Genomic DNA, 15178 nt, shown 5'->3' on the forward strand with positions numbered 1-15178 from the left:
CCTAACGTTAGCAAGCTAGCTGCTGGGAGGATGTCATGTCATTGGACGAGTGGGTGAGTGCCCACCCCATATTGTTTTTTGTTGGCTACAGCTAGAGATGCAGGTGTCAATTGGTTAGCTTGCAAGAAATGTGAATCACTTTGTTAGGTAGCTATGCTGAACTTGAACAACTGTCATCCACAGTTAGCATATCTCTTAGTTGTCAGTCAAATGTATTTGGCATTGATCAAATGGGCGGGCAGGAAATTTCCCACCTAGTTGTCAAAATGTGAGTTGGGACAAGCATGCATTGGCAGGCAAGCTGCAGAAGGGCGAGCAGGCTGCAATTCTCATCATTTATCGGTCAGCATGCCGTAAAGGTTTGAGAGAGTTTATCTACTCTTCCCTTGTTGGATTTGAGCGAATCTCACTCTTGCTAGCATTAGTTGTTGATCTTGCTGTTGTTGATGTGCATAGGTAACAGAGATAGATAGCCTACCTGTTCATGGTTGTTTGATCAATAGGACTGTAAAGTTTCCAAGGACTCCTGTGGTATTTACATATTTGCAGAAATCTATGTGTATGTAATCCTCTCACCAGGCTCAAACTTGACTCTCACGATATTACCTTACATAGAATATCTCAACCGCATGGGATGTTAGGTGAGAAGGACATCTCCAATAAGAATCCCTATTGTAAACTATCTAGGGTGATGACAACTAGGGTATTAACTTCAGATAGAATGATTATAGATTTTTGTTATTGTATAAGGATATGCTTTCCCATGCATTAAATGTAATTTAAACAGGAAATTACTCCACCAAGGCAACATTCATAAGGTTCAAGATGTGTATTTTTACATTTTCAAAGCACCACATCAAAATAAAAAAAATTAATAAAACCCCAATGAGTCGTGCACAACCCATGCCCAAATTATTTTGAACTTGCTTAACCCATTTGTCACGTCCTGACCATAGTAAGTTGTTATTTTCTATGGTAGAGTGGGTCAGGGCGTGACAGGGGGTGTTTGTCTGTTTTTGTATTTCTATGTTTAGTTTCTAGTTTTTTATTTCTAGGTTAGTTTTTGTTTGGCATGACCTCCAATTAGAGGCAGCCGGTTGTCGTTGTCTCTAATTGGAGGCCATATTTAAGTTGATGTTTGTCCCACTGGTATTTTGTGGGTGATTAATTTTGTGAGTAGTGTATGCCTGCTCTGCGTCACAGTTTTCTTGTTTTTGTAGTTCAAGTTTATTGTTTATTGCATTAGTTTCACGATTTAATAAAAGATGTGGGACTACGATCACGCTGCGTATTGTTCCGATCCTTCTGAAAGCCCTGACACCATTGGCGAGCGTTGGAGCTAAAAAAAAAAATTACGACACGCATAAAGTCCCAAAGCAACCGTTGTGGTTACTCACTACTCGTAGATATTCCCTCAGCGAAGTATGGCAGTTCCGTGAAGGTTTCCTCACAAGATCCACAGCAAGCACAGCTATCAATGCAGACAGTACTCCTTAGCAGTAACTGATATCCCATGGGAACATGAACTTGTTAACTTTCCCAAGCAATTCTCTCTCGGTGTCACATGATGCTAGGCTAACCTCGAGGCTGTCAAATACCTCCACGGTGAGACGGTAGCTTCAGTCTTTACTAAGTCTTTCTTAACAAAATTATAACAACTCTCTTATAAAATAAAATCGGTATTTCCCTTCAAAACTCGGTAGGTATGGGTTTTGTTCTATTTTTCTTATTTTATAATTTTTCTTCACCAACGGTCATAATGTAATGCCCATCCTTTTCAACGTCTCCCTCCCTCTCTTTTTTCCCCAGGCCTTCCGTTAACCAGGTCAACTCCCATTGACCACATCTTAACAAGCGACCTCATTGGTCAAAACTTAAACTTAAAAGTAAACCAACCTATTCACTTATACATTACCAATGAATTATAACAAATAAACAAAATACTTGGTTCTAACAAGGGTATTACCGTAATTTCCGGACTATTAAGCTCACTTGAATATAAGCCGCACCCACTGAATGTAATTTTTTTTTATTTTGAACATTAATAAGCCGCACATGTCTATAAGCCGCAGGTGCCTACCGGTACATTGAAACAAATGAACTTTACACAGTGTCACAGGCCGGCTCATAGCCTGTGGCAAAAATGAGGGGACATCAACAACAGGTATAGGCCAATTCAAAAGGTTCTTTATTGTAAAACAAAACTATTAACTCTAAACAAAGAAGAAGGAATGAGGTGTGGAAATGTCATAATGTAAGGTGTATGTAAGGTGCATGGATGCGTGAATATGTGTGTGTGGACATGACTGAGTGGAAACTAAATAAACCTACAAAGGAACAAACAAAACAGGATCATACAGGGAGTGAGAGAGAGAGGGAGAGAGGGAGAGAGGTGGCGGCGCAGTTTTATACCCTGAGCCCGGGTGGCTCCAATCACTAATGACTCTCCTCTGCCTGCATGAGGAACCGCCCCTGCACTGCAGAGGAGGAGCCGTGACAACAGGCTTTAACGAAACACGGCTTGTAACAAAAATAAATAGGCTTTAACGAAACACGGCTTGTAACTAAAAATTAGCAGTAAGCTTTAGTTGTCTTTTTGCACTGAGTCAATTCCTCACGCTGCTGTTTCCAACATCTTATCATCGACTCATTAAGACCAAGCTCCCGTGCAGCAGCTCTATTTCCTTTTCCAACAGCCAGATCAATCGCCTTCAACTTGAAAGCTGCATCATATGCATTTCTCCGTGTCTTTTCCATGATAAGGGTGACAAAATGACTACCGTAATCAGAATGATGGTAAGTTTGAGAGCGCTCGATTTAATCTAAACAGTAAACAAAAAAGTTCTTTGACCTTAACCCGTTCAGCAATTTCATTGGTCTAATTAAAGCTTCATGCCGCCCAAAAACTGAGCACGTCACAGAATGTGTTTTTTTGGAAGAAAAAAAATTGAAAGCGGGAAAAATCCATATATTAGCCGCGTCATTGTTTAAGCCGCGAGGTTCAAAGCTGGGAAAAAAGTTGCGGCTTATAGTCCGGAATTTACAGTAAATTTATTTTGTGGCTTTTGGCGAATGCTTTCTAATTATCTAAAGTCACGCTGTTGCTACTGCCTGTGAACACACAGTCCAGTTCAAAGTGATTGATGGCAGCCCCATGTGGGAAATGGCTTATTTGCATATAGGCCTACTGTAGCTCTGATTGGCTATGGTGCACCGGTCTGAGTCCGGTCCTAGACAAGACAGATGTTTTTATTAGCTTTTATTTACTGCAATGTCTGTTAATTGTCCAAACACACGTCTGCTTTCCCACTCTATATTGCTATCAAATTTTCTCAAATGACTTACTCTGTCATTACCAAACATTCTATGAAAGTATGAAAATGTGAAAATGACCATGTAAGTGTTCGCTTGTCATTTTTTTTTAAAGAAAAATGTGTCATTCTTCCTGGACAGATTTTTAATAAGATTTCATGTTGCTAAAATGCTGTCAGTTCCACTTTAATGTAGCGATAATACAAATTTGTCCATTATTCCTTATCCCCATCTCACTCAAATGGTCCTTCCTCCTCATTTCAAGTTTCTTAATTTCTAGTTTTGACATGATTCCGATTTTCTCCCTTATCCCCTTCTTTTCTTCACCCTCTTTCACCTCCTCTCCCTCCCTAACTGTGGTGGTGTGTATCCACTGGCTCTGTCTCCTCTCTTACCTATCCTTTAACTCTTCCCCCCTATGTTCCTCCCTCCCTGCCTCCTTGTGTCTATCTGTGATGGTGTGTCTACCGACTGTCTCACTCCCTTTTCACATCCACACCTCCGTCTTCCTCCTCCAACTCCCCTCCACATCATCTGTAATGATGTCTTCCTAACAGCTCTGTCCCACCTGCCCTCCCTCTCCCCTGCAGAAGCTTTGACAGGCATGCAGAAGCTCTGCTCCGCCCTGTGCAGTAACAGTGTGGGCTCCTCCAGCCATAGTGACTCCCGTCCCACCTCACCTTTCAGACACCACTTCTTTCCCCATAGCCAAGGTAAGACATGGCCTTAGACCCCATCGTCGCTCCACTGTCCCCACTCCCCAGGCAAGCTATGTCACCTCATTCAAGTCTTACTGCCTCAGACTATGGCTTAACTCATGTCTCTACCCTCATCTCCAGCCCCTATATACTTTAGTCATGCACATTTGATGTAAAACGGCTGTCAGAAGCTGAGTACCCTTGTCCAAAATCTGTTTGTGCTTTTCTTGCCAACTGACCATAGGCTGGCAAAGAGATCTGGGACCAAGCTAGAGACGTCTCATCTGCTGTCAAAGTCATAAGATGACATAGACATGCAGCCCAGCTCACTTACACCAATCAAATGTCCAGAGACCTTTACTGGACCTCTGGACATTTTGGCCCATGTAATATTCTATTTTTGTTCTGAGTGTTTGTATTTGGCAGTAGTGATGGCCATGCATGCACCTAAATGTCACCCAAGTCACATTACTGGCATTCTGCCGGTTTAATGATCAATGTCCATTATGTCTGGCTGCATACTTTGGATAGGTCTCATATTACCTCATGGCTACAGGATGTAACTAGGGCTGTCATTACATTTCATCAGCCGGTGATTGTCATGCAAATAACTGCTGGTCTCACTGTATTTAAAAAAAGATATATATTTTTTTTGTTTAACCTTTATTTAACTATGCAAGTCAGTTAAGAACAAATTCTTATTTACAATGACAGCCTAATGGGGAATAGCGGGTTAACTGCATTGTTCAGGGGCAAAATGACATATTTTTACCTTGTTAGCTCAGGGATTCGATCCAGCAACCTTTCGGTTATTGGCCCAACACTCTAACCACTAGGCTACCTGCCGTGGATACACTAGGCTATGGTAATTGCCCATTAATTAACATAAACACATTTAGCATCTCCTGGCTTCCACAATAGCCACAGATGCGGACCTTTGGTAATAAAATCCCTTGTGCCTTATTGCTTAAATAGAGTGCTGAGTACCAGGCCATTAGCGACTTGCAGTTAGAAAGTTTGGTAGGCTATTAATGACCATCAGTGGCATCAGAGCACAGATTTGGAGAAGCCTAGTTACCGTGACTAAACGGTCACATGGAATTTGACTGTCGTCATGACTCGTGACCACCGGTGTGGCGGTAATACGGTCACCGTAACAGCTCTAGATGTAACTGACCTCTATAGTGTGACTAACTGATTTGCTAACACAGGATTATTCAATAATTCTCCAAATTAGATTACTCTTTCAATCCCCTTGCGTCCATTTTTATGCTTTATCCTAATCTCACATGCCAGACTTTACAGCTATATGCAATAGTCCCTCGTCTGGCTCTGCGAGATTAGCTTTTTCCAAACTTATGTTTTCCGTATCGTTGCCCTGCTTATGTTTTGTTCTTGGTTCTTCTCATTGGAGGCACTGATCCACATAGCGGGCGGAGCTCCCCGATACCCCAAAGGCCAGACAGCCGGCCTGTCACACCGCCTCTCTCTCTGACCCCTAAACATTTCCACCTCCCAGGTAGGAGACACACGGAGCGTACCCTGTCACTGTCACTGCTATAGGTCACCTGAGATCTTTTATATCTCTCTCTCTCTTATCGCTTTCTCACTTCACTTCTGTCTACCACTTTTTCCATTTCAATAATGCTTTTGATTCAGACATCACGAATATAAGACTCTCTGTATAAAATAATAATTGATTTTAATGTCAATTTTAATGTAAATGCTGATGTTTATTGGTTTACAGTGTGTGATTGTGAAGACACCCTCCCTCTGTGGTATTTTTCATTAGTCATTTCACAATGCCCTCTGTGTCACAGGAAAAGTGTTTGATACGTATACAAGAAATGCAAAAGACTGAGTTTTGTCTTTCTCCCTTTATCCTTTCAGATCAGGGGATCAACATTTACAGGAAACCACCCATCTACAAACAACACGGTACATTCACTCTCCGCGACCTGGTTTCACCAGTATTAACAGCATCATTATTGTTATGAATACTTATACTGATACTATTATTCCCAAATAGTGTCATGAGCCTCATTGGCTATAACAAATCGATAAGCTTAGCTTATTGATGCGCGGGTTGACTCATAACCCTCAGTCCCCGTGGTTATATCTGCGGGGCGGGTTTAGGGTCATGAAATACTGTGTGGATCAGCTGTTTGTTTCACCCGCCCGCAACTATTGCACAAATATGTGATAAAGTTAAAATCTGAGGCCCACACCCAACCCTTACCCGCTAATATAGAAAATGTGGCTAAATGTAGGCTAAAAGCTGATAGTATCAACCACATAAAATATGTATCCAAGCCAAACTGACATTTTATCAAAAACATGTTGGGTCATTTTAACAGCTTTGACTTTCCTTAAAACTGGTCAAACTGTTGTAATTTTGAAATTTAGCACGAAAGATCTTTCCCATTGTTTTTTTTTTTGTGCATTTTCTCTTCAGTACCTATAAACATCTTTGCAGAGATGAAAGAGAAAACAAACTTTACCGATGTCAACTAGATTGAAGCATTCATTCTAGCAATTTTTGACGTAGGGTTTATTTAGTCTTCTAGGGCAAAAACTAATGACCGAAGAGAAGCTGCACGTATCTAATTATAGACAAGTTGACTGACAAATAGCCAACCAAAATGTTTGAAATTATAAGCAGAAACATGGGCCTCTCTAAAAATGCCTGTCAAAAAAAAGTAAAGACATCTCTGACTGTACAATGCATTTTCTATATTTACGGGTTAGGGTTGGGTGCAGGCCTCAGATTTTCACTTTATCACACATAGTCGGGCGGTTGCGAATGTGTTATTAACAATTTGCGGGCGGGTGTGGGTGAACAAACACCTGACTAAGCTATACAAAGCAGCACCTAAACTTTTAAAGGTATAGGGTCCTTTCAATTATGGTTTATTTGTTTGGATTGAAATCGTGTGATCACCACGTTGATCTCTGATTGTACACCACCTTACTGTAACCACCTCCAATGTCAATGTGTTAATACTGTTTGAAGTCTCTCTCTGACCAAACAATTTCTGAACACTTTCTGAGCATCTAATGCCTAAGCAAAATATCAAGGCATGTGACTACAGCATATCCAAAAATCTAAAAAGAAGTTTCAGGATGGCAACTTAATTCCCTTCAATAATACTTAATCCTGACATGTTTTGAAGCCTGCTCCTTCCCCACTAGTGGTGCTTTGACAAAGGAGAATGCTCCGAAACATGTCACTAATAAATATTTAATGGAAATAAGGTCTAGATTTTATCAGATCCGCGCTAGCCGACCTCTGCATGGAGGTTGTTTTAATGGTGGCTGAGGTGGAACTGCGTTAGAGCTGTCAAATCAACAAACGGCTCCTTGCATTACCTTATCATTGAATGCAGCGAAACCACATCCAACTTTATATCAGACAAATCCCATGCAGCCGTGTTACAAGTTCAAACACTCAAATACGTGATCTTCTATTGTCTACACCTCGATTACACTGATAAGTTATAAATCCCCCTATCATTATTTCTATCATCAATAGAGCCTACACTTTATATTGCCCTTTAGAACTTCTAACACAGTAGGGATAATAAGGAAGGGAGTGGTTGATGACACACAAGAGCAGCCGCTCACTAACACCGCCAAAACATCCGCAATTCAGATGTCAGCCAACACAGGTTAACGCTCAATCTGATTGCCATCCTGAACCATGTTTCAAGATTTCATTTTAACATTCCTAGGACGGAGCACCCCTTCAGCGGTGCACACTACAACTATCTACAGTGCATTTGGAAAGTATTCAGACCCCTTGACTTTATCCACATTTTGTTATGTTACAGCGAAAACAGAAAACATTTTTGGAAATGTATTAAAAATAAAAATCAGAATTACATTATTTACATAATTATTCATCTTGTTTCCATTGATCATCCTTTAGATGTTTCTACAACTTGATTGGAGTCCACCTGTGGTAAATGCAATTGATTGGACATGATTTGGAAAGGCACACACCTGTCTATATAAGGCCCCACAGTTGACAGTGCATGTCAGAGCAAAAACAAAGCTATGAGGGCAAAGGAATTGTCCATAGAGCTCAGAGACAGAATTGTGTTGAGGCACAGATCTGTTGAAGGGTACCAAAAAATGTCTGCAGCATTGAAGGTACCCAAGAACACAATGTCCTCCATCATTCTTAAATGGAAGAAATTTGGAACCACCAAGACTCTTCCGAGAGCTGGCCTCCCAGCCTAACTGAGCAATCTGGGGAGAAGGGCCTTAGTCAGGGAGGTGACCAAGAACCCGACGGTCACTCTGATAGCGCTCCAGAGTTCCTCTGTGGAGATGGGAGAAACTTCCAGAAGGACAACCATCTCTGCAGCACTCCACCAATCAGGCCCAATCAGTGGCCAGACAGAAGCCACTCCTCAGTAAAAGGCACATGACATCCCACTTGGAGGTTGCCAAAAGGCACCCAAATGACTCTCAGACCATGAGAAACAAAATTCTCTGGTTTGATGAAACCAAGATTGAACTCTTTGGCCTGAATGTCAAGCTTCACGTCTGGAGGAAACCTGTCACCATCCCTATGGTGAAGCATTGTGGTGGCATCATCATGCTGTGGGGATGTTTTTAAGTGGAAGGGACTGGGAGAATATTCAGGATCGAGGGAAAGATGAACAGAGCAAAGTACAGAGAGATCCTTGATGAAAACCTGCTCCAGAACGCTCAGGACCGCAGACTGGGGTGAATGTTCACCTTCCAACAGGAGAACGACCCTAACCACACAGCCAAGACAATGCAGGAGTGGCTTTGGTCCAAGTCTCTGAATGTGCGTGAGTGGCCCAGCCAGAGCCTGGACTTGAACCTGATCTAACATCTCTGGAGAGACCTGAAAATAGCTGTGCAGCAAAGCTCCCCATCCAATCTTACAGAGTTTGAGAGGATCTGCAGAGAAGAATTAGAAAAACTCCCCAAATACAGGTGTGCCAAGCTTCTAGCATCATATCCAAGATGACTCGAGGCTGTAAACGCTGCCAAAGGTGCTTCAACAAAGTACTGAATAAAGGGTCTGAATACTTATGTAAATGTGTTATATTGTTTTATTTTTTATTATAAATCAGCAAAATGTATAAAAAACAGTTTTTGCTTTGTCATTATGGGGTATTGTGTGTAGATTGATGAGGGGGAAAAACTATTTAATCCATTTTAAAATAAGTCTGTAACGTAACAAAATATGGAAAAAGTCAAGAGGTCTGACTCCTTTCCGAATGCGCTGTATATAATCTATGTACAATTCTGAGTAATAGGTGTAAGTGTAAGGTTGCGGGATTATTTTGATCTTTACCATGTAGAAATCGTCACACAACATTTCAGACAGATGTTGAAATGTTCAGCTGTGTTTCAAAGGACTTACTCAGACACTGATAGTCCAGTTCCCCTGGTTACCAACCTAGATTCACCCGCACCAAAAAGAAAGTCTGCTGATGAAATCATCAGATCCGCTACGTTTCCTGCTGCCCATGACACATCACCGAGCCAGAGCGTCCACTGGCCCCCCTGCGCTTTCTCACTGGCCCTGGTTACCTTAGGTACAGTAGGCTCCCTATGAGCATGCTTGCACTGCCCTACCTCCCACCGCTTAGAGGCTCACAACCCCCTAGACATTTGTGGAGAACCAAGAGGATTTGATAGGTTTGAGTAATATGCCAATAGCTCACTCTGATAGAATAGGTGTAATTTCTGCCATGTTCTCTCAGATTTCAACAAGTGTCTAGGATGTAGTGGTTGGGGTTCTTTATGAATAGGGCAGAATATCACTTTTATGCACTTGTAGCTTAACCCCACCACTAAGTTTTATTGCATCCCTGTTCTTACTAGAATTTGACTCTGGAACACAGACTTTTACAATTATTTTTGCTGATGCTGAATAGTGTCTCCTTGAAAGGCTGTTGTTGTTGGCGTCATGTCACTTTTTGCTTACTAGATCTTCAGTTTTACTTTCGTTTACAGCTACCTATACAATCAATCAATTGATTGATATACAGGTAATTACCAAAATAATGGAACCACTTTTAGTTTACTGATAGCAGGTGCTTCCACACAGGTGTGGTTCCTGAGTTAATTAAGAAATTAGCATCCCATCATGCTTAGGGTCATGTATAAAAATACCCAGTTGCACATTATCAGTTTTGTATTTTTTTGTTGTTGAAGGGGCTGTGTTTGTCTCAGTCCCCAGATCTCAACCCAATTGAATACTTATGGTAAATTCTGGGGCGGCGCCTGCATTTTCCACCACCATCAACCATCAACCAAACACCAAATTATGGAATTTCTCATGGGAAAATGGTGTAGCATCCCTCCAATAGAGTTCCTGACACTTGTAGAATCTATGCCAAGGCGCATTACAACTGTTTTGGCAGTTCGTGGTGCCCCAACGCCCTATTAAGGCACTTTATATTGGTGTTTCCTTTATTTTGGCAGTTACCTGTATCTACACCATTCACAAATGACTTGGACAGAGCTACTGTGACTGAGACTGGCCTCAAACTGACCTGTTTTCCTACACTGTGTTTTTCTGTGTATTAAACTAATAGTACAAAGCTCATCTTGTGAACACTGTTGTAATGTCTGCATTAACATTCAGTGCAGCTGAGTAGTTGTACTGCCCTGGTGTTGTCTGTGTGTATGTCTAGTCAACTATGTCTCTCATTTGTGTTCTCCCACACCCCTGTTCTTCAATTCCACTGAAATGGCTGGAAAGATAAATCCTCCAGTACTTTTGTAAATCCATTTTAAAATCCTGGACAGTACTTTTGTGACTGTGATGACCAGAGATGGAAGCATTATATTATGCATTCTGTTATAGTTTTGGACAGTCTCATTTTACTGTTTCTAGCACTGCTCCTCGGTCAAGATGTCCGTAGTTCACATACAGTGATAAGTGTCACGCCCTGATCTGTTTCACCTGTCCTTGTGATTGTCTCCACCCCCTCCAGGCGTCGCTGATTTTCCTTAGTGTATTTATCCCTGTGTTTCCTGTCTCTCTGTGCCAGTTCCTCTTGTATGTTTCCAAGTCAACCAGCGGTTTTCCCGGTCTCCTGCTTTTTGCATTCTCCTTTATTTAGTCCTCCCGGTTTTGACCCTTGCCTGTTTCTAGACTTTGTACCCGCCTGCCTGACCTTTCTGCCTGCCTTGACCATGAGCCTATCTGCCACTCTGTACCTCCTGGATTCTGATCTGGTTTTGACCTTTTGCCTGTCCACGACCATTCTCTTGCCTACCCCTTTGGATTAATAAACATTGTAAGACTCCAACCATCTGCCTCATGTGTCTGCATCTGGGTCTCGCCTTGATAGAAGAACTGGCCATGACAGACCCAGCAGACTTGGACCAGCTCCACCACGCGGTCTCCCTGCAGGAAGCCACCATTAGGAGAAATGAGGAGTTGGTACAGCGCCTTTTGGAAGGGCTCAAGTCCTTGACGGAACGCCACGACCATGGGTTAAAAGCTATTATGGAGCAAATCGGGGAGTTAGCTCAGAGGTTGACTGCCAACTCTGGAAAAACCTCAATCACCCAGTAATTTTTTCTCTTATCTGTGGTGAGTTTGTACAGCCTATCCCGGCTCCCCGGGAACCCCGCTTACCATCTCCGGAGCGATATTCGGGGAATCTTGGTACCTACCAGGGTTTTCTTTTTCAGTGCTCGCTTATTTTTGCGCTACAGCCATCTTCGATTCCTTCAGACCGATCGAAGATGGCGTATATTATTACGCTAATGTCGGGAAGGGCACTCTTCTGGGCTACGGCAGTTTGGGAGCAACAATCTGCCATTTGTGGTCATCTGGAGGAATTTATGGCAGAAGTGAGAAAGGTATTTGAATCTCCGGTTTCCGGGAGAAAGGCGGCCAGTAAACTCCTTGACTTATGTCAAAACTCTAGTAGAGTGGCAGACTACGCAGTTGATTTTCGCACGTTGACCACCAAGAGTGCCTGGAATCCAGAGTCTCTTTTTCAATACTTTTTTTGCACGGATTATCTGAGGTAAAGGATGAGCTAGCTGCTCGGTTAATTGCCGATCGATCTCGACTCCATTATCGCCCTAACCATTAAAATTGATGGACGCCTAAGGGAACGCAAGAGTGAGAGGAGGTCTGGTCTCGGGCACACTCGTGCATCCGCTATAGTGCGTTCACCTCCAAGGGAATCCTTAAGTTTCCAAAGGCAGCTCTTCCGAGAGGATTCGAAGCCACCCGAGACCTCTCGTCTGGGTGAGTTGGATACTCCTGAGCCTATGCAGTTGGGAAGAGCTAGGTTATCAGTTGGGGAACGCTCACGGAGGATGAACAGTAACTGTTGTCTGTACTGTGGAGGGGCAGGACATTTTATAGCTACCCTATTAGGAAACCCTTGTCTCTAATGGGTACCAGCACCATGGTGAATCAGACTAGGATTTCCCTAATTCCCATCACCTGCACACCTTTTTTGTGCTTGTACTGTGGGGAGACCAATCTAAGTCTGAGTGCTCATTGACTCTGGGGTTGATGGAAGTTTTATGGATGCCACTATTGCTTCGGAGCTTGGTATTCCCACTCAGCCTCTCGCTGTTCACATGGATGCTAGGGCACTGGATGGCCGCTCTCTAGGGGGAGTCACCCATAGTACTGTGCCCGTTCAATTACGGGTTTCTAGTAACCAGAGTGAGACCATACAGTTCCTCCTCATTGCATCTCCCCATGTTCTGGTTGTTTTGGGATTTTCCTGGCTACAAAAGCACAAACCTGTGATTGACTGGACCACAAGCTCCATCCTGGGTTGGAGTCCCCAACGTCCAGGGTTCTGTTGCAATGGTTTCTTGGTTTTGCAGACTTCTACTGCCGTTTCATTCAGGACTACAGCACCCTGGCGGCCCCCCTCTCGGCACTCACCTCTCCCAAGGTTCCGTTTACATGGTCTCCAGCTGTCGACAAAGCCTTTGTGGATCTGAAGCATCGGTTCACAACAGCACCCATCCTCATCCATCCAGAACCCTCGCGTCAATTTCTGGTGGAAGTGGATGCTTCAGAAGTTGGAGTGGGGGCCATCCTGTCCCAGCGATCTGCCCAGTACCAGAAGCTTCATCCCTGTACCTTCCTGTCCCATCGTCTCAATCCTGCTGAAAGGAACTACGATGTTGGCAACCATGAACTCCTGGCGGTGAAGATGGCGTTGGAAGAGTGGAGGCACTGGTTGGAAGGAGCAGAACAGCCATTCCTGGTCTGGACCAACCATAAAAACCTGGAATATCTCCGTACAGACAAGTGCCTCAACTCCAGGCAGGCCCGGTGGCCCTCATGTTCACCGGATTTAACTTCACCATTTCCTACCGTCCAGGGTCATAGAATGTGAAGCCTGAAGCCCTCTTAACTTCTTGGGGCTATGTGGGACGCTAGCGTGCCACCCGTTGTGCACCCTATCAACAGCAGGTGCATTTCAAGAGCGGCAAATTTGAAACCAAATAAATGTCAAAATTCAAATTTTTCAAACATACAACTACCTTACACCCTTTGAAAGATAAACATCTCCTTAATCTAACCACGTTGTCCGATTTCAAAAAGGTTTTACGGCGAAAGCATAAAGTTAGATTATGTTAGGAGAGTACATTGACAATAGCTGTGTGTAATGTTTTGTCAATTCAAAGACAGGGTCACCAAAACCATAAAACCAGCTAAAATGATGCACTAACCTTTTACAATCTCCATCAGATGACACTCCTAGGACATTATGTTAGACAATGCATGCATTTTTAGTTCTATCAAGTTCATATTTATATCCAAAAACAGCGTTTTACTATGGCATTGATGTTGAGCAAATCGTTTCCCTCCAATAACCGGCAGTCAAGTCAGCACCACAAATTAAATAATTAAAATTAGAAAACATTGGTAAAATATTATATTGTCATTTAAAGAATTATAGATTTACATCTCTTGAACGCAATCAACTTGCCAGATTTAAAAATAACCTTACTGGGAAATCACACTTTGCAATAATCTGAGCACTGCGCCCAGAAAAATATGCTTTGCTATACAGACAAACGGCCATGTTGGAGAGATCGAAAATACTATGTAAATAATCCATTACCTTTGATTCTCTTCATCAGATGTCACTTCCCGGGATCCCAGGTCCATAACGAATGTAGTTTTGTTCAAAAAAGCTCATCATTTATATCCAAAAAGATCCGTGTTGTTAGCACATGATCTAAGCCAGCCGGACTTCTCGTCATGAACGAGGGGAAAAAATATATTTACATTCGTTCAAACATGTCAAATGTTGTATAGCATAAATCATTAGTGCCTTTTTTAACCAGAACATGAATAATATTCAAGGTGGACGAATGCATTCTCTTTTATAACGTATTGGAACGAGGGTACCCAACATGAACTCGCGCGCCAGAGTCTAATCGGCCATCACCGTTCCATGGCTCTTGTTCGGTCAGATCTCACAGTAAAAGACTCAAAACACTTTGTAAAGGCTGGTGACATCTAGTGGAAGCAATAGGAAGTGCCAAAACATTAATCAACCCCTGTGTGTTTCAATGGCATAGGCTTAAAGGTAATTCAACACATCAGGTATCCACTTCCTGTCAGAAAATGTCTCAGGGTTTTGCCTGCCAAATGAGTTCTGTTATACTCACAGACACCATTCAAACAGTTTTAGAAACGTTAGGGTGTTTTCTATCCATATATAATAAGTATATGCATATTCTAGTTACTGGGTAGGATTAGTAACCAGATTAAATCGGGTACGTTTTTTTATCCAGCCGTGAAAATACTCCCCCCTAGCCCCAACAGGTTAAACCATTCTCCCTACCTCATGCCTTGCTGCCACTGGATTTGGGTATTGAGAACCTGGTCCGTGAGGCACAACGCTCCCAGCCTGGACCTGAAGGGGGGCCCAGCAAACCAGCTGTTTGTCCCTAATCCAGTCCGGTCCTGGAATGGGCTCATTCCTTCAGGCTGACCTGTCATCCAGGGTCCCGTTGAACACTAGCCTTCCTTCGACAATGCTTCTGGTGGCCCACAATGGTTCCTGACATCTCTGCCTTCATCGCCGCATGCCCAGTGTGTGCACAAAACAAGACTCCATGGCAAGCTCCTTCTGGCCTCCTGCATCCACTACCGTTCCCTAATCGTCCCTGGT

General features: G+C 42.9%; 1 protein-coding gene across 6 annotated transcripts in view; it reads left to right on the forward strand.

The window, feature by feature from the left end:
* Nucleotides 1-15178, forward strand: part of LOC106579423 (actin-binding LIM protein 1) — a 168810-nt gene that overhangs the window by 125485 nt on the left and 28147 nt on the right. For 3 of the 6 annotated variants that reach the window (XM_045702618.1, XM_014159318.2, XM_045702617.1), the window contains 3 exons: nt 3903-4025; nt 5425-5529; nt 5901-5948. In XM_045702618.1, coding sequence (XP_045558574.1) covers nt 3903-4025; nt 5425-5529; nt 5901-5948 — 276 coding nt within the window. Of the gene's footprint in view, nt 1-3902; nt 4026-5424; nt 5530-5900; nt 5949-9454; nt 11073-15178 lie in introns of those variants that run through there. The other 3 variants (XM_014159324.2, XM_045702619.1, XM_014159326.2) reach the window with 2 other exon arrangements.

This window comes from Salmo salar, chromosome ssa19 (assembly GCF_905237065.1).
Source record: "Salmo salar chromosome ssa19, Ssal_v3.1, whole genome shotgun sequence".
NCBI classification, from domain to species: domain Eukaryota; kingdom Metazoa; phylum Chordata; class Actinopteri; order Salmoniformes; family Salmonidae; genus Salmo; species Salmo salar.